The 27,336-nt window shown below is 46.5% G+C and overlaps 2 protein-coding genes across 3 annotated transcripts in view; both read left to right on the forward strand.

The window, feature by feature from the left end:
* The first annotated feature begins 8,220 nt into the window (after window positions 1-8,220).
* Window positions 8,221-21,747, forward strand: PGK1 (phosphoglycerate kinase 1). The gene is made up of 11 exons (XM_037408000.1): window positions 8,221-8,355; window positions 11,048-11,098; window positions 12,210-12,365; window positions 12,484-12,628; window positions 14,751-14,854; window positions 15,562-15,681; window positions 17,912-18,026; window positions 18,309-18,488; window positions 19,041-19,218; window positions 19,487-19,585; window positions 21,275-21,747. The coding sequence occupies exons 1-11, from the start codon at window positions 8,291-8,293 to the stop codon at window positions 21,313-21,315; spliced, it is 1,254 nt and encodes a 417-aa protein (XP_037263897.1). The 5' UTR covers window positions 8,221-8,290; the 3' UTR covers window positions 21,316-21,747.
* Window positions 21,748-24,936: 3,189 nt separating this feature from the next.
* Window positions 24,937-27,336, forward strand: part of AMOT (angiomotin) — a 61,423-nt gene continuing 59,023 nt past the window's right edge. For both annotated transcript variants that reach the window (XM_037408240.1, XM_037408241.1), the window contains exon 1: window positions 24,937-25,081. The gene's annotated coding sequence lies outside the window, so the exon portion shown is untranslated. The remainder of the gene's footprint in view (window positions 25,082-27,336) is intronic.

Genomic DNA, 27,336 nt, shown 5'->3' on the forward strand with positions numbered 1-27,336 from the left:
AGGTCCTATCCTGAATGGTGCTGGAAGCAATGAGGAAGAGCAGCAGCAGCTGCTCCCCTTCTTGGCCTGGTTAGAAGAGGTCCTGGCAGCCTGGCTGGAGCCCGGGTTGTGGTCTCTGATGGCCAGTGCATCTCCAGAGGGCCTTTCTGCCTTCATTTGGTCAGGATAGAAAAAAGTGCAAAGCCTGTCCTCCTTTAAGCTGTTTTTCTCATTTTCATTTTCAAAAAACAACCCCGCTCTGTGCAAAATGCTCTGTGCAAAACACTCCCTGTGCTTGCCAGGCTGCCCCTCCACCATGCCTTATGCCGGTTCGCGGGCAGATCGGCCAGGCTGGCCTCTGGAATTCTGCGGTGCCGTTTTTATTGTATGGCCAGAAGAGAAGAGTGCCTTTTTGATCTTTCTGGATTGCTTGGGCTGGGATCCCACAGAGATCTGCTTTCTCCTGGGACCTCAGCTCACCTCTGCCCAGTGCTGGGTTGGTCTCGCTGGGAGGTGAGGGGGAGCTTGGAGTGCGATGCTGCAGGGTGAGGACCTCCCCTTGCGTGTCCTCCTCCAGCGCCCGGGATGAGTCCCTGCTGGGCTGGAGCTGGGTGGGAAGATCCTGCTGTCAGCGGGGAAGAGCCCCCGAGACCGCGCTGTGGGGGTGTGCGAACGGTGAGGTGGATCCCTGAGCTCGCTGTAAATAAGCGCAGCATGGCAGATCCCGGCCGCTGTACGGACACGCTTAGTGGCCACTGATTCTAGGCAGAATGAGTCTGTCTTCACTAGCTCTGCTGTTGTACAGAAGGTTTAAGTCTGCATCCAAGGCTTTCCAAGATGAAGAATTTTCCTTTCAATTAAGACACAGCCCTGTAATTTCATCATCTTGGACTGACTCTCCTAGTGTGCCCAAACAGGTGTGGAAACTGTAGCACTTGTGGCTTTGAAAACACAGGCTTGTGGCACAGAAATAGTAACCAAAATATTTAGGTTTGTTTAATTTAGGCCTTCAGTTATTTTGGGTTAAGAGAGCGTGTGAACCTTCTTGTTTCAAATTAAACAGTCTTTTTTTGGCTATGACTGAATTAAAAGCAAAAAAATTGCTAGAACGCTTTTTTTGTGTATATATCCAGCTACGGTTTTGCAGCAGATTTTAGTGAAGTGGATCAGAAGCACCTTGGTGTGCAGCCTCAGGCTTCTGTCGCTGCACAGGACGGATGCAGTGCCTGCTGCGTAACTTGGGCAGGGAGGTCTGCCTGAAGCTGTAGTGAGTCCCCAGGGCACAGAACACGGCTCTGCTCAGCGCAAGATCAAACATCTGTTTTCTAACACCTTTCGGTTTTCAGCAGTTTTACAGTCACGAGGCTAAAATGGAACAAAATGGACTCTATCAATGAAAGTGGATCTTGAGATCTGGAAATATCTTTATCTTTTTGAATCTGATAGAGAACAGCTTGTTTTCATGAGTCAGTCCAGACTGGCCGAGCTAGCCTGCAGTGTCAGGGTAAGGTATCACGCATCAGCAAACCTGGCCTTTATACCTGCTGCCCAGAACACAGCCGTATCTCCAGATTATCTGGTGTCACCAATGGGGTTACTGATCTTCCACAACTGAAAGCCTTTCGTCTAACACACTAGAGCATTTCCCTTACAAGCTGTACTTCCCAGATTCCAGCATCTTGGCAAGAGAAATACATGCATCAAGTTAGTTACCCTGATGTGCAGCTGCGCAACGTCTCTGAACAGAAAATCCACCAGTTTAACACATCTGGATCTTAAGGGTATCTCAGAAGGTTCCACAGTTTCAGGGAGGATCACTGATTAATCTGGAGGACCCTGATCTGGATTCATTGAAACATCTTATTTATAACAACGTGTATTTTAAAAAAATCAATCAAACAAATCCCAAAACTCAGATGCTTGTTAAGGTGCCAGGAATCCCCAAATCCTGTGTCAAGGGTTCTTGGGAACAAGGTGCGGTACAAAAATCTCTGCATTCATCTGGCCAACAGATATCATCTGTGATTCAGGTAATGGACAAGTTTAATAGATGAAATTTCTAATTCTGTAAGACTCTCCTGGAATTTGAAAATGTCAGATTTCAGGGAAGGCGAGGCAAGTCAGTGATGTTTCCAAAGTGAAAATAGAGTTGCCACAGTAAATTCTCTTGCAAGCCGCTGATTTCAGTTTTACGGTAGCTCACACAGGTGTTCACCACAGCACCTCATATCCCGTGGTGGTGGCAAGCACTTGTGAGAGAGTGAGCAGAGCTTTCACATTCACTCGTACTGTTCTGGTAGTAAGAAATAAAAAATTAAGTTAAACTATCTGGATTAAATATGGGTTCGTTTTACCCTGTATGAAATCAGTGGAGCAAGCATCAGTTTCTGGAGCTCTGATGGAAAATGATATAGTAGATAATAGTAGGGTTAATGTTATTCTAAAACGTATTTTCTTCTGTGGTATTACAGAAGCACATGGAAATCCCACACCCCAGCAGCCTCCCGTAGCCAGCTACTCCGCTGGTTCGTATCGGAGCCTCTGCAGCTGCTGCCTGAAACATCCTGCTCTCAGGCTTGGAGTCCATTTTAGCAGCACACAGTTCCTGCATAGATTTTTATTATTATTTTCCACTCCCTAGGTGCTTTCCTTTTAATACAGCTACATGATCTTAAGAGGCTCTTTCCTCATCTCTCCAGAACAGTTTGAAAGCCCTAAAGGTCAAGCTTTGATTCAAGAATCAGCATCTGTCACAATACCAGAGCTGTGCTACTGGCAATGCTGGGGGGGTTTCCTTCCAGGTGACTGGATCACTTTGGTAGCTGTGAATTTATATAATGTCTGCTAAGTCATGAATGAAAACCGCTGAAGAAGTAAGACACTTTTTTTTTGTATCCCATTAAACACCTTAAGGCGAGTTTGTGAGCTCATGCCCACATACATGCTTGGCTGCAAGAAAAAGGAGACGCTGTGTACGGAGTGGGGTTCTTCAGCATTTTCAGCTTAACCCTCCATCCAGTTTTATAGTAGGACAGACCTGAAGCCCTTCATTCCCTGCTAATCACAGAAATGAGATTGCATACAATCATTTGCCAACCTGCTGACGTTAGGCAGGTGATGGGAGCAGCCAGGAGACGTACATGTTTATTCTCTGGCTGCAGCGGTGCTGGGAGTTTGGAATTTTGCCTACGCTTCAGGCAGTTTTCTCCCCAGTGCCAGACTGATGACTCAAACTCCATATCCCAGTACATCGTTAGAAGGAAGAGCTGGGAAAGATTACAACAGACAAAGCTAGAGCTGGTGAGAACATACGGGATTTGTGTTCATGCAAACTTTAATCTTCAGAGCAGTAGTCAGTTTGTGGGTATAAATCTCAATATTTTTGCCTAATTTGTCCTTACCTAGCTGGTAATGCTCGCAGTGCAGCAGTGCGTCACGATCACATACGGAGGCAGAGGCCCTCCCTCGCTTTGCAGGGCAGAGACGTTTGCCAGCAGGTAACTCCACCTTTTACTTAGGATAAAAAGGTGGAAGCTAACCTCATGCATGCACACTGTGAGAAACTACACGGCATTTCTTTAAGTCTTTGAGAGTTCCACAGAGCCACGGCTGGCTGACAGTTTACAGAGTATGTAAACGAATGTTCCTGCTGTAAAATGCTGGAGTTCAAAGCAGGTACGGTCACTGCAGAGGTGACTCGGTAGCCATTCATGGTGAGTGCGGATGACCTCTCCTCTGTCCAGAGGCCCAACCTGCAGGAGCAGCACAGCACTCCGAGGAGCTTCTTCCCGTTGACAGTTTCAGAAGATAAAAGCCGAGCAGAACTGAATCTGTGCCGCTTCCTGTCCCCTCTATTTTTTACTTGGCGCTGGGATGGCTGTCCAGTGGGGTGTCACCTCGGCAGCCTGCCTACCCCAGAGCACTCGAACCTGGGTTTGTGCTGTGAGAAACTGCCCTCGTTAAGGAGGTATGAGAGAAACCGAGGAGAAAAAGACAAGATCTGATTATTCTTTCACAAGAACTGATTATTCCTTCAGCGCTCAATGGTTTGGGAACCAAGCAAATTACAAATTAACGAAGCAGACTTCTAAGTTCCAAAGTTTAAAATAAGCACAATTCAAGAAAAACATTTAAACACGATAAAGCAAAAACCCTATGAATGGGTCAGGCAACCTGAAATAGGGAAAGAGCATAGAAAGAGCACCTGGCAGATTTTTGGGGAGGAATTTTCCTGCTGAGAGGCAGAAAAATCTTTCCATTGCACCTTTCAGGCATCGTGAAACCATTGGTTCAGTATCGGTAGAGCATTAACATTTCCCACTGAGTTCTTACCCACCTTGCCTGGAGAGCCCTGCTTCTTAAACACTCCAAAACGAGCATCCGTTTCGCAAGAGGTGGGGATGCTGCGGTGGCTCCTGGGCTGGGAGGAGGCAGGGGGGCAGGTGCTCCAAACCACTCTCGCCTCTGGTTTATTCTAGTCGCTGAAAGCACAGTTCAGTGGCAAATCTATTAGGAGGGTGTAACTGGGGACTTGTCTTTTTATTAGTTGGTGATTATTGTTAGACTAATTTGTTATGCATTTTTTAAGTAGGCAGTATTAAAAGTCTAAAGCAAAAGACAGGAGATGATTGCATTAAAACAGATAAATATGCAGTTAAGATAGATGATGGCAGTATGCCTGATATTTATATTGAATATGAAAATACATGCCCCCAAACACCATCAGCTTTGATTATCCAAGAAAATCTGTATTACAAATCAATTCCATAAGTTTTAAATAATAAATTAAAAACAACACAACAAACTGTTGTATTAAAACTTCATAGTGAAATACGTGATATGTGTGTAAAAGCCTTTTAATATAAATGGTCTTGCTCAAGACTCATTCAGTGATGCTTTATTTCTGAAATGTAGGCATATGAGGTTGAGAGTCAGCATTTGTGGAGGGGGGGCAGGGGGGAAGGGAAAAAAAACCATTTCTCAGTCTCCCTCCTGAACTTCTTCCATCTCTCTCAAGAATGCTCTCATATCTTTCTTACAAGATACTTGTGGTTGAGTATTACACTATGCAAAGTGAAAAGAAACCTTAGAACCTGTGCTGAAGCGTGGCTTTAGGTGGGAGCTTAAAATGCAGAGGGGTGGTTATAAAGCAGGAAGTTTCTGAAGACTGGAACATATGCTACAGATGAAGATGCAGATTACTGGTCTCCAAACCACAGCCATTCAGCTTGATTCTTATAAACGTGCACAGCAAGTGATCTGTCCAAACTTGCCACGATTCCATTCCGTTGGCTAAACGAAGCAGGCAGGACCGTACAGGCAAGCACTATGTCAGTCTAAGTACAGCTTTGGTTTTGTATTCCTAGAAATCACTTCCTAGGACGGTCACAGGTCTAACACCAGACCCTCGTTCTTTTTGTTACCAGCCCTTTGCCCTGCTGGCTTTGTTGTACTGGTTAATTTAAAAGTAAAGGTTTTGAACTGTTTGCAAGGGCTTTTTTCTTTAAATATTTGCAATACGTTCTAAATATTTCACAACAGGAGGGAAGGACAGAAAGGTGACTCGAGCATGGGAATGAACTTTGAGTCTCAAACACGTGTCTGTAATTCTTCCCCTTTCTTCGTATCCTCTTTATAAAGCACAAATGCTGGTGCCCTGGCTGTATCCCATCTGGAATTATGTTCTGCCACTGCAATTTCTCATCTGCCATCCTCCCTGTTCCCCTACTTCATGTTCTTCCCCAAGAAAAATGGAGAAAAAGCAAGCAAGCATAAAGCTAAAGTAAGGCTTGTGAACTATGGCTACAGTTCTGCCCAAAGCAATGATGTCTGTAAGAGCACCAAGCTTCTAATTTCAGCTGACTACACACTTCCTATATAATACTCTACTAGCCTTTTAGATGGATATAGTTGTAGTTGAGTTAGCCCTACTGAGTAGAATGTTCTTCGTCGTTTTTATTTATTTATTCTTATTTATAGCTTGCTTAGTCCTTTACTCCTGAGTGCCGCCTTCTAACTGGGGATTAGCAAGTGTCCCACTGTCCCCTCTCCTCAGTCAGCTGTGGTATTGAGCTGCCTTCCACCTTCCACTACTGTGGGTGCTCAAGTCACCGTGTTCATGCCACTTCCCGTGGCGTTTCTCCTTCATGCCTTTTTACCCCTAGGAGGCGGCATGCAAGCTTTCTGAAATAAAGCCTTGTGCTAATGAATGAATCCATTTACAGGGGAAAGTAAATAGGTGCTGCAAGGATGCGGTTGTAGACTGCAGCTGAAAAAGGCCTTCCTTTCTGAGTCAGCATCAAGGAATTTAACTGTTGCCTTTGAAGAAAGCAGTACAGCACAAAGAAGAACAGGGAGAAGGAAACAGATTGATTTTAGAGCAGTTAGTTACAGCTCTTCTGGATCTGGAGTACTCCTTCCTTACCTTACCCGGAGTCCCTTTAGCGTGAGCCATTTGATCACCTGCTATCAGTTGTGCCTCAGGCTCTGTGGTAAAAGCAGCTCTTACAGCTGTCCTTGTGTGCAGGCGATCCCCACTCCCGAGAGGGCTCTTTTGCTGAACAAACCCTGGAAAAGGATCCAAAAATGGAGCACTCCCAGGCGCTGGGAAGGCTGGATTCAGGACCAGTTTAGGATTTGACTCAGGCTTTGGTGAATGTTGCATTAGCACCAACACTTTGACGTCCCTGCCCACTGGTGGTCCTGCGAGTGTGGCCAGGGGTCCTCTGGTTTACAAGGACCCCACTGGCTACTGCAAGTTCAGGGCTGGTTTACTAATTCACAGGACGGACCCTTGGATACACTTCAGATTCACTCGGCAGTCAATATTGACACCATTACTGTACCTAATTTGATTTGAACCCTGCTTGTATGACTTATAGCTACAGATGATGAACTACCACGACACACACTGATAAACTAAAGTGATGTGTGCCTACTCTTCTCATCCTAATAGGTGACTGCCTAATTGGTGATTTCACACCACCTATTAGTTTGTTCCCAGATGAATTATTTCAGCTTTTGTTGCTGTTGGGATTGCGATGTAACTTGGGTAAATTGATGGCTCTAACCTATCCTGGAGGCCCAGCCATGCTTCCCCAAGCCTTCTGATAAGTCGTGCAGGAGGATGCTCCCGCTTTTCTGCCCCAGAGCCCATGCAGGGTGGACCCTTTCAGCCATGTGCGAGCAATGCACTGGTTTGGCTCTTTACTTATCTTTGCATTTTGTTTCTTGTAAGTGCATGCTGTTTTTTTCCTGTTTTGCCCGCACTTCACTTGCCTGTTACAGGCTATTCCTCTGAGTTTGCCCTTTCCTGTCAGCAAAGATTTTGTCAGGCGCTCAGCTTGTCATCACAGTTTTCTCAGCAATATCTGCATCATTAGCAAGTTTGGCAAAAAAAAACCTGCCAGCAGACAGAGGGGCCTAGCTGTCCTATGGGTAAAACCCAAAAGACGGTGAGCTCCTTTTCCCACAGCATGCAGCCCCATTCCACGGCCTTACAGGCCGCACACACACCTGGGACAGGGAATTTTTGGACAGCCCACACAGAGCATACATCTGGAAAGTGTATCCCTTTAAACAGTTGTCTTGAAAAGTATTAATCTACGTAGGTAATTTAAAAATACCCTGGGGTTTCTCTTCTCTTGTAGGTGAGCGGTGGGCCGAGGCCTGCCTGCCCCGCAGGGCCTACCCACTGCCTGAGGGCCAGCCGCCCTGCATGCCACCTTCACCGAGGTTCTACCCTCTAGTAAGATCCAGAATTACTAATTTGGACGTTAGAGATTAGAAATGAAAGGCGGTTCATGTCAGTGAAATCTGACCGAGTATTTAAGGAGGAAACAAACCCGGCAGCCAGCTACCCCCGAAGCCGGGAGCCCGACGCTGCCTGCCGGGACTGCTGTGTGCTAGTTCCAGGAAAAGCGCGCTCTACGGTGCGCTGGCGGATTTCTTTTTAATTCTACAGTGAAATACATATTTAAATTGACGGGCGCAGGCCTAGCGGGCCCCCGGGGCGTGGCGGGCGGTGCGGAGCGCCCAGGTGCGCAGCCGGCGGTAACTCTGCCCCGAGGCGACCGGGCCCGGCTGCGTGCGGGACGTGACCGGGCCTCCCGCCGCAGCCCGGCCTCCCGCGGGGGAGGGCACTCTGCGGACGGGCAGGCGGCTGGACCAATAGTGACGCGCGGAGGGCGGTGCGGCCCAATCGCTGACGGGCAGGGGCGGGGCGGGCTGCGTGCCGGCGACGCGGGCGGGCGCTGCGGCAGAGCGCGGGCGGCGGTGGAGCGGAGCGGATCGAGTCGAGCCGGGAGCCAACATGTCTCTCTCCAACAAGCTCACCCTCGACAAGGTGGATGTGAAGGGCAAGCGGGTCGTTATGAGGTGAGGAGCTGGGCCCCGCCGCGCGGTGCGGGGAGGAGAGGAACGGCCTGGCCCCGCGGGGGCAGGAGCGCCCGGGGCCGCCACCCCTGGCGCCCTTGTGCCGGGGCGGCCTTCGACAGCGGCTGGGCCTGGCGAGGAGGCGGCGGGGCGGGCTGTGCCTCCCGGGGATGGAGGAGCGGGGGGAGTAGCGCTGCCTCCCCGCCCCGCTGGGCCCCGGCCGGCCGCGCTGCCTCCCCGCCCTGCCGGGCCCTCCGCGGCCGGACTCCGGCGCAGCTTCCCCCGGGCAGCAAAGTCACCCCCGTCCTCGGCAGCGGCACGTCTGGGCCCGGCAAAGTCTTTCCTACGGGGTTTGGGTTGCTCCCCGCCCGGCTGCTGGGGAGGCCCCGCACGTCCCGGGTTACCCCTTCCGGGAGCGTGTCCCTCTCCCGGTGGCGGGGCTGTGATTGACGGGGGTAGCGTGAGCCCCGGCCGCGCTCAGCCTTGTTGGGGCCGGGCAGGATGGTGCCCAGCGCTGCCCGAGGTGGGCAACTGGGGGCTACGGCCGCTCGGCTTCCACCTGTACCCGCCATCCACAGGCGGCCTGGGGAGAAAACGAGCCAGTCTACCCTGATTTTATTGGGGAGTGCTCCAAAACCTGCTTATTCCCCAGTTCCCTTCTTCCTTCCTGCAAATCCAAAAAGCGTTGCAATAAAAAAAAGGGAAAATATGGCTCTGGCCAGCTACCCAAATAAAACAGTAATTTTGCTTTTTTGCAGCAAGCTTCGAGTCGCACAGGTATTCAGCACGTCCAGGTGTAAAACCCTAAAATAGGAATTTGTAGGTTAGTTATAAAACATCAAGGGCTGCTGAAAGCCTAATGGTGGAATTGTTGCCAAATACTGGGAGATAATGGCACTGAGGTACATCCTCCACGGAATACTCTTATTGTGGGATTCTTTGTCCAAGGTCACCATGATGTGACTACTGTGTGTCTGTTACCTTGCTCAGTGAGTAGGCAGATACAACAAAATTGTAACTTCTCTTCCCTGTAGTCTGTGTGAGACAACTTGCTCTTTTTATCTTGTCTCTCTGTTGTCTCATTTTGAAGTAGTTCCCTAGAAATTTGATTACCAGAAACTAACCCCCATAAGGAGTACTGAAGAAGCTAGCTCAGAATTTGCATGGCTTCCTAAATTTTGTATGACAAAAGGCCTTTTTATCTCTGTAACAACTTTTTTTTTTTTACCCTGCCGGTTTTACCTTTTCTGGGTTATGTTACAGAGAACAGTCTTGCTTTGGCAGAGGATGAGTTGGCCAGCTCTTAGTCTCCGGTAGTTAATGCACATACCTATTTTTGCAGTTCTGTGATGGGCTGCTAAAACAGTGAAACGGCAGATGAGGTGTCAGCCTTTGTGTTCCCTGCCTGCGTCTCATTTCACTGAAAAGAGTCACCATGTGTGCTCAGTACTAGTAAAATCAGTATCTTCTTTTTTTTTTTTTTTTCTTATCTGTCATAATTTTGGCATACTCATAACCTGGTTATCTTCCAGTCTCAGTGCTGAAGCTTCAAGAGAAGTTGGGAATGGGGAGGAGAAACAGGTTCAAGGGGAGCTCAGATTTCAGTTATCTGCAGCGGGGAAGAAGAGCAAACTGGGTCTTCCTTTTGTAGCTCTGATGGCTCTGTAAAGCAAACTATTCTTTTATTCTCTCCTTTTAGAATAATAGCATGATAATGGTTCTTTTCTTTTTAGAATTAGTCCACTGTACTGTGGGGCTGCCAGTTCAATTTCTTTCTGCTCAGCTACTCCTGTTTTGCTGGCAGCTTTTGTCTGTCTTTCCATCTGTTTCTTGTGCTGAGCAGGTTGTGAAAGAATTCAAATAACTTCCTGAATTGTGGTGTTCTTTAATACAGATACAGAATGGTGAAGGGTACACTGTAGCAGTGTGTTTTACTTTGCTGGTTCTGATAGCCTGTTACACTGGGTTAGATGTAGCTGGTGAGTAATTCCTGCCTTTGCTGTTACGCAAACACAGCTTCCTGCTGCTAGTCAGCACGTGGGCGCAAGGCAGCTAGCGAGAAATGGCTGATGAAACTTCCCTCTCGCATCCCTTCACCTGGCACGAGTAGGGAAGTTATCTCTAGATCCATGGCTGGTCTTCCAGTGGGAATGTGATAAGCCCCAGGACCCGGCTACGGAGAACAGAAATTCAGAGTTGTAGACAATGCCTGGACAGCTTCCTTGAGCCTGCCCGCTTGCCTTAGTAGTGTAACCAGGTACTTTAGAGGCCTCATTAGAGAACACAACGACACTTTTCATTATTCCCTTCCTTTTCCCTTGGAAGCTCCTAGTCAGTGACCTGAGAGCATGTTGTTTAAAATGAAAAGGTTGTGGGGAGCTTGTTCAATCTCAGTTTTATGTGTTTCTTCAGCATCATTGCTACTGCGGTCATGAGTATTAGGATGTATTGGTGGCATAGCTTTACTAAGTCATTCTAGCAGATATTTGTTCTTGGTTTATGTTCTATTATTACAAGCAGAAATGCCTAATAACATACTGATTTCAAAATGAAACTTGTGTACCAAGGCACAATTAAAAATCTTACTTTAATTGTAACATTGCTTTTCTAGCCAGCATTTTTACTGACAGGTTCCCTCACTCTTTGTAAAAGAAATTTGTTGATTATTTAATTTTGTTCTTGTTTTTTTTTTTAGGGTTGACTTCAATGTTCCAATGAAGGATCACAAAATAACCAACAATCAAAGGTGAGCCATAACTTCTGTCCCAGATGGAAGCCCTGAAGTCTGTTTTCGCTCTGACTTCAGCCCAGTTACATTAGCAGTACCTGGAATACTGCCATGATTAAGCTGTGATTGCTCATACCAGGATATTAAAGCTGTCTTAGAGAAGGTCCAACAATTGTTAATTAAAACCCCTGCAGCCACTGGCAAACTATGCTAACTGCAAGGCTTCTTCTCACTATACCTGCTGTGGAAAGCATATAGAAAAGTCTTTTAATTGTACAGATCCTAAACTACATTCTTTAAAAGTGGCTGAAGCGTTGTGACCATTTCACAACCACATCCTTTTCACTGTGTGTGAAAATGAGCTGTATTTGTTGGTAGTATCCAGAATACTTTCTGCCTCCTGGTTACCCTGCAGGTATGTTGACTTGTGTTAGTGCAGCACACAAAGAGACGGGATTTAGAAACAGTGATATCAAATGTCTTGTCTTGCTTGTCTGTCACTTGCAGACAGATGACAGTTTTGTTCACCACAGAATGCCTGCTGCTCAACATTCCCGTCATGTCTTTATTTGTTCAGAATCACAGACTAAACCAGGAGGCCCAGTAATGTTCAGGTGTGTCCTGATATTTCTTAGCTACAAGCAATCAGCAGAATTTAGATTACAAAATGCATTTCACTTCAGTGTCCTACGTTACATGGAAGATAACAGTGGAACACAGGAAAACATGCTGGGACAGAGAATTTTGTTGATGCTTTGTGGACCATGCTTCAGGATTGTCACAGTCCCTAGAAGGATAGGCTGGGTTAGCTCCACAGGGAAAGCTGTGCTCTGTGGGATGTGGTTAGTCTCCTAGACATTTGTTCTAATAAGGGTAGGTTGCTGAGAAGCCCAGTGTCCCTTTTTGCTGGTGGTGATGTCCTGCTGTCTTCTGGTGAGAGGTAGGCTGAACCACGTGAATGCCAGAGGTAGGATGGACTTCTTAGGTAATTGTTCTGCCCAGCTCTTGTGCTCAGTTTCTTTTGTCATTTTTGAAGGACAACTCCCAAGGCTCTTGTGTGTTTACTAAGTTTGCTTGCCTGGTAGACTACTTGAATCCTTTTTTAATTTATTCTTCTCTGCTATTATAGGATCAAGGCGGCTGTTCCTACTATCAAGCACTGCTTGGATCATGGAGCCAAGTCAGTGGTTTTGATGAGTCACCTGGGTCGCCCGGATGGCGTTCCCATGCCTGAAAAGTTCTCCTTGGCCCCAGTAGCTGTGGAGCTTAAAGCACTCCTGGGCAGGTGAAGTAGAAGAGCAGTCCAGCATGCCTCAGGCCCTCTCTGGCAGCGGACCTGGGTGCTTCCCTTTCTGAAAGGAAGAATCACTGGTGGGATGACAGTGTGTATCTTGTGTTTGCAGGGAGGTCTTATTCCTGAAGGATTGCGTTGGTCCTGAGGTGGAGAAGGCCTGTGCTAATCCTGCAGCTGGCTCCATCATCCTGCTAGAGAACCTCCGATTCCACGTAGAAGAAGAAGGGAAAGGGAAGGATGCATCAGGGAACAAGGTGAAACTTAAGTCTAGCTTTTGTGTGTGCCTGCTCTGGTCTTACTAGCTTGTTTGCTGCAGACTGACAAGGAACCAGCAGCCGGTCTAAAATGCTGTTTATGAATTTGCTCTCAGAAGGATGTCAGAGATCTTCAGTTCAGTGTGTCCGATCATTTGTACCATGCTGTGAGGAAGTTCGAGTCAAATGCATTGAATTTCCAAGATGAAACAGCTTATGTGAAAGGTTACAGATGACTCTGTTGAAGGTGCTGTAGTCTGTAACAGAAGGAAAGCGGGGGAAATAGGGCTGTGCAGCAAACTAGTTGCTGCTTATTAGACTTTATTTTGGGACATCTAGACCAAAAAACAAGGTCTGTTTGAGATTGTTGCCACTGGGGCCATAAGAAAGACGCTTCTTTCTTGGTTATCTGACTGATGTTTTAATATAAAGTTTAAACATTCTGCAGCATAGGAATTATCAAACCCTTTTATAAGCCTATCTGGTCTTAATAATCATCTAAGGCCAGGCTGCCTTGCACCTCTGACATTTTCTTGAAGGTCAGGAAGAGTGCTTGCTCCAGACAGCTGCTTTTCTTAGTGACAGTGACCCCACTGACTTTACACAGGTCTTGGCTCCTTTCAGATTCAGTTTGTGGGGTGGAATGCTGACATGGTGTGGTGCCCTTTATGGGCTGACACAGGACTCCTGTAAAACAGGCCAGAGAACTAGTAAGCCTTTGCTGATGGCAATAAGAAATTGAGCAAGTCTGGAATTATTTGCTACCAGAATTGTGCGCCACTGAAAGCCAATATGGTGGCAGGGAAAAGTGGGGCAAAAATTTAATTTGCTTTGGGAAGCAGTCCCTTGGTTTAGTGCATTTGTGTAATTTTCAGGTTATTTAGCTGGCTGTATGCATATGGAAGCATGTGCTGCAGTTGAGCAGAAGAGGAGGGGGGCTGTTGACACACCTGCTTCTCATCCTAACAGAGGTGAAAGTTGGTGCTATGGAAATAGTGATGTGGTACAAGACTGCAGATTATTAACTGGTGCTTGTTAACAAAGCAGATCAAGTGGCAGTGGTTCCTTCGTTCAGAGCCTCTTGTGTTCTGCTTACAGATGTTACTGGTACTTAATCTCTTTGTGTAAAGCCAGGCGATTTAACAAGTGAAGGAGCAGTTGAAAACATTGTTCTATAATCTGTGTAGCCCCTTTGGCTTGTTTTATGCTCGGGCTGAACCCATCTGCCGTACATTAGTGTACCTGCCTGCCATCATCCCCATGGTGTTACATCTGGGCGCTAGCAGAGGCCTCACTGGGAATGATGAGCTGGTAAAGCAAAAAGCACTGGGAGAGGTGATAGCTTGACTGCCAGTCTGGGCCGTTCTTTAAGAGCAAGTGGCTGTAAACTAGGTCCAAGCAGTCACTTAGTGTCAGAGTGAGCTCTGCTGTCTTTTCATGGTGGTAAAGAAAACCCAACTATATGCGCTGTCCCATGAGGATTTGGTAGGATGCGTAGAGGATGGAGAAGTTTTAACAGAAATGCATCTGTTCTTGCTTACTACATGCTAAGCTTATCTTCAGCTTTCCAATGTTGGCTGCTTTTGCTGTGGCCTGTTGTAGTGTGCAGGCTACGTATAAGTTAATCCTCAATGCATCGTTGTATCAGTCCTTCAGGAGCTTGTCCTTTTACCTGTGGCACTTGAGGACCACATTTTCTTTGTTCAGTAATTGTTAGTCTCATCTCAGCATTGCCTCATCTCCACACACCCTTTCTGTTAACCTGTGGTCACCGCACAAAACTGGAAATCTGTAGGAGAGAGACTGAAAGGTTGGTAGTGCTGCAGTTCATTCCTGCTCTGATAGACTAGAAGCTTGAAGTGGGAACAGGCCTCGGGCCTGTAATAGCAGTCTCAGGGAGTTTAATGTGGAGTTTAAACCATTTAAATCTTTCTGTTGCTCCTACTTACTTACTGGGAAAGACCACACGAAATACAGTGACCCACAGGATGAACTGATGAGTTTCTCCAGCTGACCTTTCTTTGCTTTGGGTTTATAAGTCAAATTGCTGACTTTGGCTTCAGTTTCAGAATCATTTCTGTGTACCTGAATAGCACAAACTTGTCATTCTTTTTCTTTTTAGATCAAGGCTGATTCTGCAAAAGTGGAGGCTTTCAGAGCCTCTCTTTCTAAACTGGGAGATGTCTATGTCAATGATGCTTTTGGAACTGCCCACCGGGCTCACAGGTGTGTATCCAGTTCCCTTCCACAGGCAGAACTGCAGAATGATGTCATGGAAACACATACAACTGTGTCCCCAGTGAGTTTTAACTTCCTTTTGGGCTTATCCCGTTACCATTCTGCTGTTTGTTCGTGAGTAATGGATTTAGTGGAGACAGTTGTCAATAGTATATGCTCTTTCAAGTTTGCTTCTGGGCACAGGAGACAGGTGTAACTCCTAAGACTTGAACTGACTTTTTAGGCTTTGAGGATAAAAAAATTACTTGCTTTGGACTTGTATAAATTGTCCTGCAATTATAGCAGACCTCTTTTCCAAAAGATTAATAGCTCCAGATTGATTATTCTCATGGAGTGTGGTTAGGTATGTGTGCTTTGCAAACTCCAGTGGTCTGCTTTGAGCTTGATTTCATGATCTGGTGCTGTTGGAAGAAGACATCTGTGCTCTTATGCTTAACTGTCCCTCAGCACTCTGGATCACTGGTTAACACTGTGACTTTCTTGCGTATTAATATATCTGTGCAAAAACAATCTCAGAAAGTAAGGGTGTACAGCCAGCTTATCAAAGTAGGAAAACAAAAACCTTGTCTTTGTTTTCATGCTGTTCTCATTGCTGCAACTGACTAAAGGATTGGCTTTGCAATGCTGTGAGACACAGGGATGTTGGACCTGTACTGATTGAAAATTTTTCCATTCCTCACTCTTTTATTCTGCAGCTCCATGGTAGGTGTCAATCTGCCTCAGAAGGCTGCTGGCTTCCTCATGAAGAAAGAACTGGATTACTTTGCTAAGGCCCTAGAAAGTCCGGAGAGACCCTTCTTAGCAATTCTTGGAGGGTAAGACTCAAGAACATATCAACTCCATATTTCTCTTTAACTCCTCTGTAAGAAATGAAAAGTTATTTTGGCTTGGTTCAAACAAGTGTTTTCCTTCTAACTGTGCCTACAGTTCAGATTTATAGATAAGTCCCAAGATCTCTGTAAGATACAGATTAGAGAGGAGCTAACTGGCCGTGTCTGCTCCTGTGATGATACTGTCAGGGTCTGGTCATCATATCTGCTAACCTCTTCTTAATTCCCCACATGGAGACAATCCACAGCAGTTTGTTGTACAGATGAACCAGAAGAGCTGTTAGAGACACATGATGGCCCTGAAACATTGTTGGTGACCTTTCCTCCACGGTTCAGAGTACAAGCATCCTGCACGCTCAGCACTGTTTAAATTGACACAGTCTGTCGTTATGCAATGGTGACCTACTGTAGCTGGGTAGGCCTCCACTCTCCCCCAGTACCTAGTGTGCCAAGAAACTTGAAGGTGCAAAACCAAGTGACTGTGTGTAGAAATAATTTCCCATTGCTAATGATTTTGGTCATGTTTGTACCCAGTCTGGCACTGTAGTTCAGTGACAGTATTTCAGGTCATCAGGTGAATTAAAATACCTTGCTATGTAACACAGAACTGGGACACCATAACATTCCTGTGTTCCTGACAGAAGTATGTGCCTTATTTCTGCTCTTTGCACCCATAAATGTGTTTTTTAAGAAGTAGTATTCAGTTCTTGCATAAAGTTTAAACTTTTTCTATGACCTTGGCTGTAGCGAACCTTTTTTGAGAGGTACATAACAAGGGTGACCAGGAGGTTCCCAGACTAGGAGCCTGGTACTAAACTCATTGTGTGGCCAAGGACTAACGAGTGCTGACTGCACCTTAGTGAGTCACAGGGTGAACTCTGAAGCAGTTCAGAGCCAGAAAATACCTGTATCTGTCTGGAAGTGGCACCTTTTTAGGTGGGATGGCAGATCCAGCAACTCTGGCTCGGTTGTACCAGAGGGAAGTCATGCTTGGAAGCTGTGTGTGGTCCAGTTGCAGGCTTGCTACTGCTTATCTATAATAAAATTGGGCCTAGAAGATGAACTGAGAATAACTGTACTAACAAGTAAAGTGGAAATTAAATGTGTTGGGAAAGAAAGACCATGTGCAGGAAGGTAATTCAGTGCTAGAAGCAGGGTATGTGCAAGGGCAAGAAAGAAAAATGTAATTATGTAATTCACCTTCCCGTATCTTTCTGCCTGCAGCTGCACAGGGCAAGGTGGGCACTGCAGGCTTTTGCTGCAGCTCTGTCCCATCCCATCAAGGCTTCTTGACCTGCTCAGTGCCTACAGCGTAGCAACATTTGCAGCTTCACGGCTTAAGCTGGGGTTGGTGGCTGGCTCACACGAGAGCTCTCCATGGTTGCCAAGACTGGATTTGTAGAGGCAATGCCTATTTCTTATGGTTAGGTCTGAAAGCATTTTGTTAATGAAATTCATGCAGTTATCCATGGTTTAGAGATGGAGAAACTAAAGCAAGAAGAGGAAATGGCCTCATCTAACGTCACCAAGTAGGGTATGGTCTTAAGACTATGATGGAGGTCTCAGAGTGCCAGACCAGATTTCACTCGGGGTTGTTTCCTGAGGTCTTTTATGAAGCTTTCTTTTAGATAACAACAAAAATTCCATACATGGCATTAAAGAGAGAAGACAGGAGACTTTTGTCTATTTACTGCCTCCTCTGCCTTTCCTATATAAAGAAATTTTGGTATTGTTCCAATACCGTTTGTATCTTGTACCAAAAGCAGTCATCGGCTTTGGGGCAGGGCAGTTCTGTATCACATATCACCCTAGCAGTTTGGAGCTGTGCTGTGAGTGTGGCGGGGTGCCGGACCTGGAAGGGTTACAGGAGCTGGCGGTATGGCAGCTGGTACAGAAGATCCTGCTGGGGTTGGACAGTGGTTATGAATGGCAGTGCTCTGATCTCTGCTCTACCTTGCTGGACAGCAGGGGAAATCAGGCTCTAAAGTGCCAACGAGGTTTAGATTGAAATAGGAAAAAAATAGAGGGCTCTTGTAAGTTGATGTTTAATGCTGGCCTGTGAAGTTGCCAAATTCCCTTTCTACCTGCTCCCAACAACTCCTTTGTCGGATCATTCTCTCCATATGGCTTTGATACACCACAATCGAGTAAGTTTTGCCTCAGGAGTTTTGGGCAGCAGCTACATTATTCATCGTTTTTCCTTCTCTCTCGCCAGAGCCAAGGTTCAGGATAAGATCCAGCTGATCAATAACATGTTGGATAAGGTCAATGAGATGATCATTGGTGGTGGAATGGCATTCACCTTCCTCAAAGTGATCAACAACATGGAGGTACGAAAAGAGCAATTCGGTGCCTACTCCTAGGAAAGAATGCGGTCAGAATGTCCTTTATATATGCTAGTATTGAGAACTGGCTATCAGCTCTCTGCAAGAGTAGGGAGCACTGAGAAGTTACTTGACAATCACTTTGCAAAAATCAAATTGGTGCCTATGTCTAGCTAGGTGCGTTAGGAGAACAGTCTTTCCAGAATGGCTGGCTTGACTACTGCTGTAGTTTAGCTACAGTAGCTAAACAAACACCTCTCTCTTACTTTTCCCAAATAATTTCTCTAGATTGGTAACTCTCTGTTTGATGAAGAGGGATCAAAAATTGTCAAGGACCTGATGGCCAAGGCAGAGAAGAATGGCGTGAAGATTACTCTGCCTGTTGATTTCATCACTGCAGACAAATTTGATGAGCATGCACAGACTGGGGAAGCCACAGTGGCTTCAGGCATTCCTGCTGGCTGGATGGTAGGTTTTAATAGGCTTTAAGGGACTAAAAGAAGTAACAGGCAGCAGCGTGGTGGGAAGGACACCTTAAAGGAGTAGAAAAAGTAATTATCATTCTTTGCAAATGTTTCTGAAGGTGGTCAAACTGTGTAGTGTGTTGGTTTAATGAAATGGAAGTCCTGTTTGTCCTGAATTTTTAAGTTTAAAATAGCTTTTGTGAGGTTTGTATTAAAACAACAAAACTCCTCTTAAAACCTTGAGTACAGTAGAAATCCCTTGTATTTGACAAATTTAAGTGGAGTTAGCAAAAGTTTCTAATCAAGGCTTCAAGCATCTGGCATTGACTTAAAAATTTAATTACTTGTACTAGGAAGATAAATACCACACCAGACTCCACCTCCTGCAGCAGCTGCTGATAAATCTTTCTGCTTCTCAGTATTCAGTGCATATAGAGAAATACTTGCTTCATATCTGGGGCTAAGGGGGAAGCTTCTGAGGATCCCAGCTAAACATTGGCGATTTGAGATGAGGGTCAGCAGGAAGTGTATCAATGGCTTCTTTTACTTGTCTTAGGGCTTGGACTGTGGCCCTCAAAGTGTGGCAAAGTTTGTTGAAGTTGTGGGAAGGGCCAAGCAAATTGTGTGGAATGGCCCAGTCGGTGTCTTTGAGTGGGACAAGTTTGCCAAAGGAACCAAAGCCCTGATGGACAAAGTGGTAGAAGTAACTGGAAAGGGCACCATCACCATTATTGGTAAGCAGCTGTATGTGTTTCTTCTTGTCTTTCTAAATGCAACAATGCTTGCCAGTACCATGTTAAAAATACTTGTCAAATTCTTTTTCTTCCCTCATGTTTTCATCTGTCCTTCAGCTTGGAGATAGGACTTTAAAAAATGTTGTATGTACCGATGCAGAGTATTTGGGAGCAGGACCAGCACATAGCAAGGCTGTGGCCCTTAAGCTGAACAAAATCTGAATTTCCTGTGTGTTTCATTGATTATATTTTTTTGTTTGTACTACAGGTGGTGGAGATACAGCTACTTGCTGTGCAAAGTGGAACACTGAGGATAAAGTTAGCCATGTCAGCACCGGAGGTGGCGCCAGCCTGGAACTGCTAGAGGGTAAATGTTCCTTTATTTTAACTACTTCGAGCGAATTGGGTACTTCGGGTGTTCTGCCACATGTTGATACTCAAGAAATCACGATGGGGTGAACGTCTTTTCTGTTCCACCATGTGGAGTTGAACATAGCTTTTGAGCAACGAGCTCCTCATTGCTCTTCTGTAGTCCTCCTAGAGGAAGAGAGGAAAGAAAATGGAGTATTCTTGCAAGCAACACAGTCTGCCACTCCCAGAAAGCAAAAATGCTGGAATAGAAAATAAAACGGCCTTGAGAGCGAGCTTACTTTTGTGGATGATCCCCTGAGACACGCTAACCAGACTGTTTAAAATGCCCAGTTTCTGTGAGGGAAATCACATCAGAATAGTCTGGAATTTTTGCCAGAAGTTTCCTTTTGGGCACATTGTTTGAAATTCCGTGGTTTTGGGGAGCCCTCTAGTGATCGATCACAAACGTGCACAAGTATACTTGGAATTCAAAATGGTGAGAATTTACAGGATTCCTCTAATGAGTTACATTGTACTCTAAATGAGTTTTCATTTCCTCTGGTAATTAGCTGTTTCCCAATATGGGTAAATTATCTAATGCTGTCAGCTTCTCTGTAGAAGAGAAACTGCAATAAACTGCATTGCAGCTGCTAGTTTCCAGCAGTTATATGCGAGACAGAGCTTTTGTTTCTGTTGCCTAGGGAGTGATGGTAAAGGGAAAGAATGCAGATGGCTAGAAGGAAACACTGTGCAACTGATTTATTCAAAAGAACAAACTTGTCTAAGTTTTGGCCCAAAATGTGGGTTTGTGTGTGTGATCTTTTAAATGTAACGGAAGTCTAGCTAATTAGAAAAGCTTCTGAAGATTAAAGAAGGCATGCACGCCCCCCACCCAAAACCCAACAAACTGGTGAGTTGTGAACAGTGTTAAAATTCAGTACTGCCATGCAGCTTCAGCATTAGAAGGTAGGTTTTCCAAAAAAAAAAAAAAAGGCAAAACCAGAGGTCTGTCTTCGTTATTAAAGTAGGACAAAAAGCTAAAAATGCTTTAGAAAACATCGCACTTTAATAATCTGGGCCCTCATGCTCAGACATGAGCATATTCCTTGCTTCCATCAGTTGGAATGAGGCATGTAAATATCTAGACCTGGGTGTTTTAGTCCCAGTAAAAGACTTGAGACTTGTAGGAGGCTTTGTTTCTTTTTCTGAATTAATTCTTAAAATTTCCACCACACACTCCAAAATTCTATTTATGTGCCACTAGAGATTAAAGAAAGTATGCAGCAACTCCCTAGACCAAACCAAAAATCTGTTTGCCATCAAACTTAATGGAAAAAGATCTTAGGTGTTTGGATCTGACCCTAGCAGAGACTTGGCTAGAAATTTACCATTATTGTTAACTGAGAATTGATGACTGTGGTACGTTAAGAATCTGTCTGCTGACATATGAGTGCAGCTGTGCTCTGGATACTCACTACAGCAGCCCTAAAAGGTATTTACTGCGTGAAACATCTAAATGTAACTCATATGCCTAAGAGCCACAGTCAACAGGAGCATGCATAGAGCCGAGCTCTTCCATTTTTAACCTGTAATGTCTGATAATTTCTTTTAATATGTTTAAATGATGCAATTGCAAGTGTAAAACTTAGTTGCTTGAGGGCAGAGGGGTTCTTAACTTTACCGGTATGTTTTTAACTGCTAACAGGTAAGGTTCTTCCTGGTGTGGATGCCTTGAGCAACGTGTAGAGAGCAGAGTATCACCCCAGTTCCCGGTCCTGTGCACAGCCCCTGAGATTCAACACTTCAGCGCTTCTGTATTTCAACTCTGCGATAGGCAGATCACAGAATGTAAACCGAAACTGGACAGGGTTTGAGGAGACAGCAGAGAGATTTTACGACTGCAGTTTACATGATGTGGATTTGTCCACTGTTATCCCACTTGAATTAACGTAGTGAGTTTAAACTGTTGTTGTGAATTTAGAGTGTATATATTTATATTTTGCCTTTTCAAAGAGATTAATCCCTGTTAGACATGTCTGTTTCTCAGAAAGGAGTGCACTGTTTAGCTTCAATGTTCTTAGGCATTTTCATCACTTGACACTGTTCAGAAACAAGAGGGGACTCCAGTTTTTTGGAGGCTGATTGTAACAGCTGCTGAATAAACATATTTAAAATGCTCCCAGTTTGTATATGGTCCTTCTTTCAGATTTTTGAAATGGTATACCTTAAAATATCTCTGACTCCTGATGCTAGGAAGAAGCTATTTTAATGTTTTCCACTAATTACAGTATTTATAAATACCTTTTATTTGTGTCCAGAGGATCTGTAAGCACCCACTCATCATCAAAGTGAACTTTGGTAAGGACATAAATTCTTACGGATGTGCTGTTACATTAAAACTTCCATGCTGTCAGGTAATAAAGTAAGATGAAATTTTGGATGTGCAAGTCTGGTAAAAAAAGTGCACATCTAAAAGTGTTTCCCACCTAGAGAACTCCCCTCATAGCAGGCAACCAATGCATCTGATCTGAATATAGGGGAAACTGAAGACAGGCAGGTAAAAACTGAGTCACAGGCAAACAGAACCGCAGTGCACCTTTGCTTTGTGGTCCTAAAAGTGCATAAAACTAGCATAGTAAAACCACACAGTTGGACAATTAGGTTTGTGTGTGTGGCTTAAGCATGTTGCAGAGCCACAAGTATTGTCAGCGGAGGACCACCAACATGGTGCAAATGTCTAAAGTTGGGATTTCTGTTTTGACTGTTGTGCGTTGGCTCCTGTGCTTGCTGCAGGACCCAAAAGTGAGCACAGGGCAGCTCTAAACCAAACCCAGGATTGCTCCAAACTCGAATCAGCTTGTGAGCATCCAAAAGCGTGTTTTGGATTATGTTAGCACTCATGGCTCTGCTCATAAGAACTGCGAGAAGGCACAGTGCTCCAACTGAACTGCTTGTGTGTCTTTCTGCTGGATCAGAGAAAAGTAAGTGATGTAAAGCAGCAGTTGCCTGTTTTTATTCCTAGTGAATTCCCAGCAAGTATTGTTAGGGTGCTTCACAGGAGGTTTTGCATGGCCTGAATAGTATAAAGCAGCCAGGACAAACCATGGAGAGAATCTTTGGGGTAAGCAGTAAGCCACAACAGAGTATGCTTTTAAGTTAATTTGTATGTATGTACATAATATTACCAAAACAAAATGAAAGCATGTTTGCCAAATTTCACTTGGTCATGGTGGGATGTGAATTAAACCCTAATAATGCTGAAGTGTGTATAAAGCTGTGTATGAAAAATATGCTTATTACACTTTAAAGCTAAAAGTGACTATGGCAATGAGAAGAAACTAGAAATAATGCAAATGACTGCAGCGCTGTGGTTTTCTCCTCCTCCTCTCTTTGTAAATCTCCCAAGCATTGTCTGATTACGCATGAATGATGCAGATTTTTGCTAGGATTGCTTTCTGGCTGTTACTCATGTTTTCCAGGCAGGGGTGCAGACCTCCGACAGCTGCAGGAACGAGGCAAAGAAAGGAGCAAGCTTGTCGGCCACAAAAAGACTATGGATTTTGGAAATCCAGTACTACAAAAACAAACATTCCACCATGTTTTATAACAGATCATTCTTGTCTGGCTCTGGCAAACAAGGCCTCGTGACAGCACGGCCCATTTTAGTGTCACTCTTATACCCCTGTGTTGCTGGATTCCCATGGAGCAATAACATATTTTCCCTCCATAGCTCCTCTCTTGGTGTTTACAGTGAAAGGTTGGTGTGTGGCTGCTACCTCTGCTGGCTTCCCCCCCCCCCCCCCCCCCCTTCATCAAAAGCAACAAAACAAAGTGATCTGTAATCAAATAATGGCAAGGAGTAGTAATGCTCCATGAACATAGATGTCTGTGCTTTAAAGCAGTTTTCCCACCTGACTTTGGAAGCTCGCTGCTTACATCTCTAAAATGTCCTTTTGTTTCCACATGGCTTGTTTTAATTGATGCAGTGTTCAGATCTGTGTGCTCAACATAGCAAACCTTGTAGAGCAAGGCCACCTTTATGCGTTGTAAAGAAAAACGGATGAAACATCTCAACATGAGACCCCAGGAGCTATACACTTGATGACTAGCAGCTGATTACTTGAGTGACACGGTTTCCAGATTATTTTTTTTTAAGCTTTGCCTATTAATATTTTTTAGCACCTGGCTACTGCAGTGATAAAATATTCTTAAGGCATCTAGAGGTTCCTTCTTTCACTAAATTTTACATCCTCTGGAGTCACACTGGTCTTCCTAGACTCTTTTGGCCTGTGTTCTGACAACTTTTCTAACATGAATCTTTAACAGTTCTGCTTTTTTTATTGCTTTTGTTGAGAGTGGTTTTGGGGCAAGGAACGTTGCTAGTTAGAAACCTTGTGGAGGAGACATTAGAAGACAAAGCTGTTGCAGAAAGATCATGATGCGATGAAGGTAATAGATTTAGCATGTAAGTGGGCTGATAATAAGAGCCAGGTGAAATAAAAAGTGAACAACTTAAATCCTCATGGCTGAGATTATAAAAAATTTCAACATGAAAGACTTCAAATTTGTTGTAAACACAGTAAGCTCCTCCTGGGCCAAGATAAGTGAGCTCTTATATGGCTGTCTCCCTGCATAATTTCCAATCTTCTGTTGATTGCAAGAAGCAGACAAAGTGTTTCTGTGTTGTAAAATGTACAATCAACGGTACCTGAAAAAGTTGTAAAAGCAGCATTTGCCCCTTAGCAGTGGCGAGCCTGCAGCCGTGTGCAGGGACATCAGCCCTGAGGTAGCGGAGTGGGCCCAGCACATCTGTGACACTTGCAGATCTGCCCAGCCAGCAGGCTAGCTGTGGCAAACACCTTAATCACCACTAAAACACCAAAACTTCTTGCTGCGGCCCTGCCTTTCTAAGGAGCGGGCCTCCTCAGGGAAGCGGCCATTTTGTGAGCGATGCCACTAAGCTCTGGGGAAGGCACCCCCTCTCTTGGAGGGAAGGACGAACGTCATCCCCTCTTTATTTTTCTTTTTTCTCTCCCCCTGTGCGTTCCCCTTGACGCCTGCCTCCTAGCTGTACCTCACAACCCAGGTGGCGTTTCACGAGGACTTTCGTGCTTTCAGCCCCCAGGCCCAGCGTGCCCCTGGTGCCCCACGCCTGCCGAAGCGCGCCTCCCCCGCCGAGCGCCCGCCCGGGGCACCTCTCCCCCTCAGCCGGGAGGCGGGCACCTGAGGCGGCGCGGCGGCCGCTCCCTGCCGCAGCGCCCGCCCAGCACCGGGGCGGTGAGGCCGGCGGGGCAGCGGGACTACACTTCCCGGCCGCCTTTGCAGGCGCTGGCCCAGCGGGGGATGCCGGGTGCCGTAGTTGCAGCCGCCTGGTGAAAGTTAATAACTGAATCTGGGGTAGGCACTTCCCAGAGCTCCTCGGTGTCTCTGATTGCCATGCCGGCTTTGTCACCTCGGAGGGAAGCGCAGCAAGATGGATGAGCGGGCGGCCGCTGGGGCAGGCGCCCGCGGGGTGAGGAGCGGGGTGCGGAGCGGGGCGGGGGGGGGCTCTGGCCTGAGGGGAGCGCGGCTCGCAGTAGCCCCCGTGGCAAGGGAGGGGGCCGCGGCCGCCCCTGCCCGGCCGGGGTGCCGGGCTCGCAGGCAGGTGCAGCGGGGAGCGGCGCCGGGGTTGCCCCGCCGGAGGGGCCGCTGAGGCGGGGGCGCACAGCGCCGGCTCCCGCCTAACGGCCGAGGTGGCCCCGGCCCTCCCCTGGGCGCCCCGCTGCTGCCCGCGCCCCCCGCCGCCAGCCTGAGGGGAATGCCGGCCCGCCGCCCGCGCTGTCCCCTCCTCGTACCTCCGGGACGGAGCCGCACGGCCCGAGGCGGGGATCCCCCCTCAGAGCTCGGGCGAGGGGCTCCCGTGTCTCTCCGCTGCCCTCACGGAGAGCACCCCCTCTCCCTTAGGGCGGGGTGCGTCTGCGGGGCCGCAGCCCCCGGCACCGCGTCCGGGCTCGGGGGTCGCCGCAGGCACCCCCGGCGGTGTCAGCAGAGCCTCCTCATGGGCAGGCGGGAACTGCGGGGGGTGTGTGGTGGGGGGGACAGGGGGGTCGGTGTTAGGGACAGCAGGGCTGTCCCGTCCCTGGTAGGGCCCTCCTCAAGTCCAGGTGAGGCAAGGGGATGCTTTGCTACCTACGGGCCTGCGGAGGAGGCCCTGGGCCTCTGCCCCAGCCCCTGCTGCAGGAGATGGTGCCTGCCTTGCCCTCCGCTCCCTCGGAGTCCCTGTCCCTGCCAGCCCCACACACCCACAGGAGCTGATCGTCATCCGCCCAAACTCTAAATTAAGCAGAAGTGACTCCAAATCCTCCTGCTTTTGTCTCAGACAGAACAAAATGCCCATCTGAGGGTGCTAATCCCCAAAGAGTTAAAAGCTTTGTGTTTGCGTCCTTGCCTGGTAGGGAGTGGGGATCCCTCATCTCTTTGAGTCTCTGCGTTTGCCATCCCTGCTGCTACTTCATGGTCTGCCCCCAGGCTGAAAGATTGTGCCTCTCATTAGAGACTGATTCAGGTAGGCCCATAAGTATTCACCGTGACAGTTTCCACGTGGTGGAAGCAGAAGCACAAATTGCGTCTGTTTTAGTTCAAGGATACTTTTTGAGGAAGGTGAGGGCTGGAAGGCCAGATCTTCACTGTGGAGGCGCTGTGATGGATACAGGAACTTGGCCGATCTTAAACACCCGTTGCGTGTGTTTGGTGGTGTGAATAGCCAAGAACTGACTGCGTTGCCAACATGTGGTAGGATAGCCCAGCACTGCCATAGTGTGCGCTGCTGGGGCTGCTCTGACTTCGCACGATATTCAGGCCCGGGCTCTGGCCCTTGGCATCCTTGTCTGGAATCGTGCATCATGAGGTGCATAAAGAAGATCCCTGTTCAATTTTCAGGTTAAAATTTTCAGTGTCACCTCTGATAAATGACACTCAATTCAGCCCTAATGCAGTATAAAATAGCAAGTTCCATTTTAGTTTGCTTTTTTCTTCCACTTTTTAATGATAATTTTTCATTAAGCATCTAATCCTGTCCTAGCATTTCTCTCAGGTGCTTTACAAAAGAGGTAAAAATATGATTACTCCAATTATCATTATTAAGGCTTAGGTTTTGGACAGCTTCTGCAAATAATATAGGTCATAAATAATTAAGAGTACAACCTAATTAAAAGAAATCCCTGGTCGTAAACCAAAGTGCCATACTGAAGAAGCCAGCCTTCAAAGGCACGGCCTTGTAACCTAATCTCCCTGATCAGAACAGTATCCCATTAACCCACAAATCTTCACTCTCCTGACCCGTCTGCCCCAACAGCAGGTGCTTCCACATGCCTGTGCAGGACCCGAGGGAGGGAGAGGGTCAGGGAGTTTCAGTGACCAAAAGCAGTCTGGAGAGTGTTTTCCTAGTAAAGTCACCTATCTTGTCATTTGGGTAAAGGTCTTGTGTTTGGAGGCTTACCAAAATGGGCAGCCTGAACTGAGCAATGTTAGGCGTAGAACTGACTTAGTTTTTTAGCAGAAATAGTCACTGGAAATTAGAAACATTGCTCAAACTGGAGTCCAGAGGATACAAAGAAGGTTGTGGCCTGGATCCAGTTCATACATGACCTAAATAGAATTCTGACCCCAAAATTTGCTGTGAACACCTTGTCAAATGTCATCAGAGTTGCATATGAACTTTCATCTCTTGGGAGTTTAGGCTCTAGATTGCTAGTGCTAAACTGGGTCTGTGTATCCTGACACCTGCAT

Source organism: Falco rusticolus, chromosome 14, assembly GCF_015220075.1.
Source record: "Falco rusticolus isolate bFalRus1 chromosome 14, bFalRus1.pri, whole genome shotgun sequence".
NCBI lineage: Eukaryota > Metazoa > Chordata > Aves > Falconiformes > Falconidae > Falco > Falco rusticolus.

Excerpts from the sequence above, each read along its gene's own strand:
- PGK1 (XM_037408000.1), top strand. The coding sequence starts at position 8,291 with ATGTCTCTCTCCAACAAGCTCACCCTCGACAAGGTGGATGTGAAGGGC. Across the intron at positions 11,099-12,209 it reads AAAATAACCAACAATCAAAG|GATCAAGGCGGCTGTTCCTA; the intron begins GTGAGCCATAAC and ends CTGCTATTATAG. Across the intron at positions 14,855-15,561 it reads ACTGCCCACCGGGCTCACAG|CTCCATGGTAGGTGTCAATC; the intron begins GTGTGTATCCAG and ends TTTATTCTGCAG.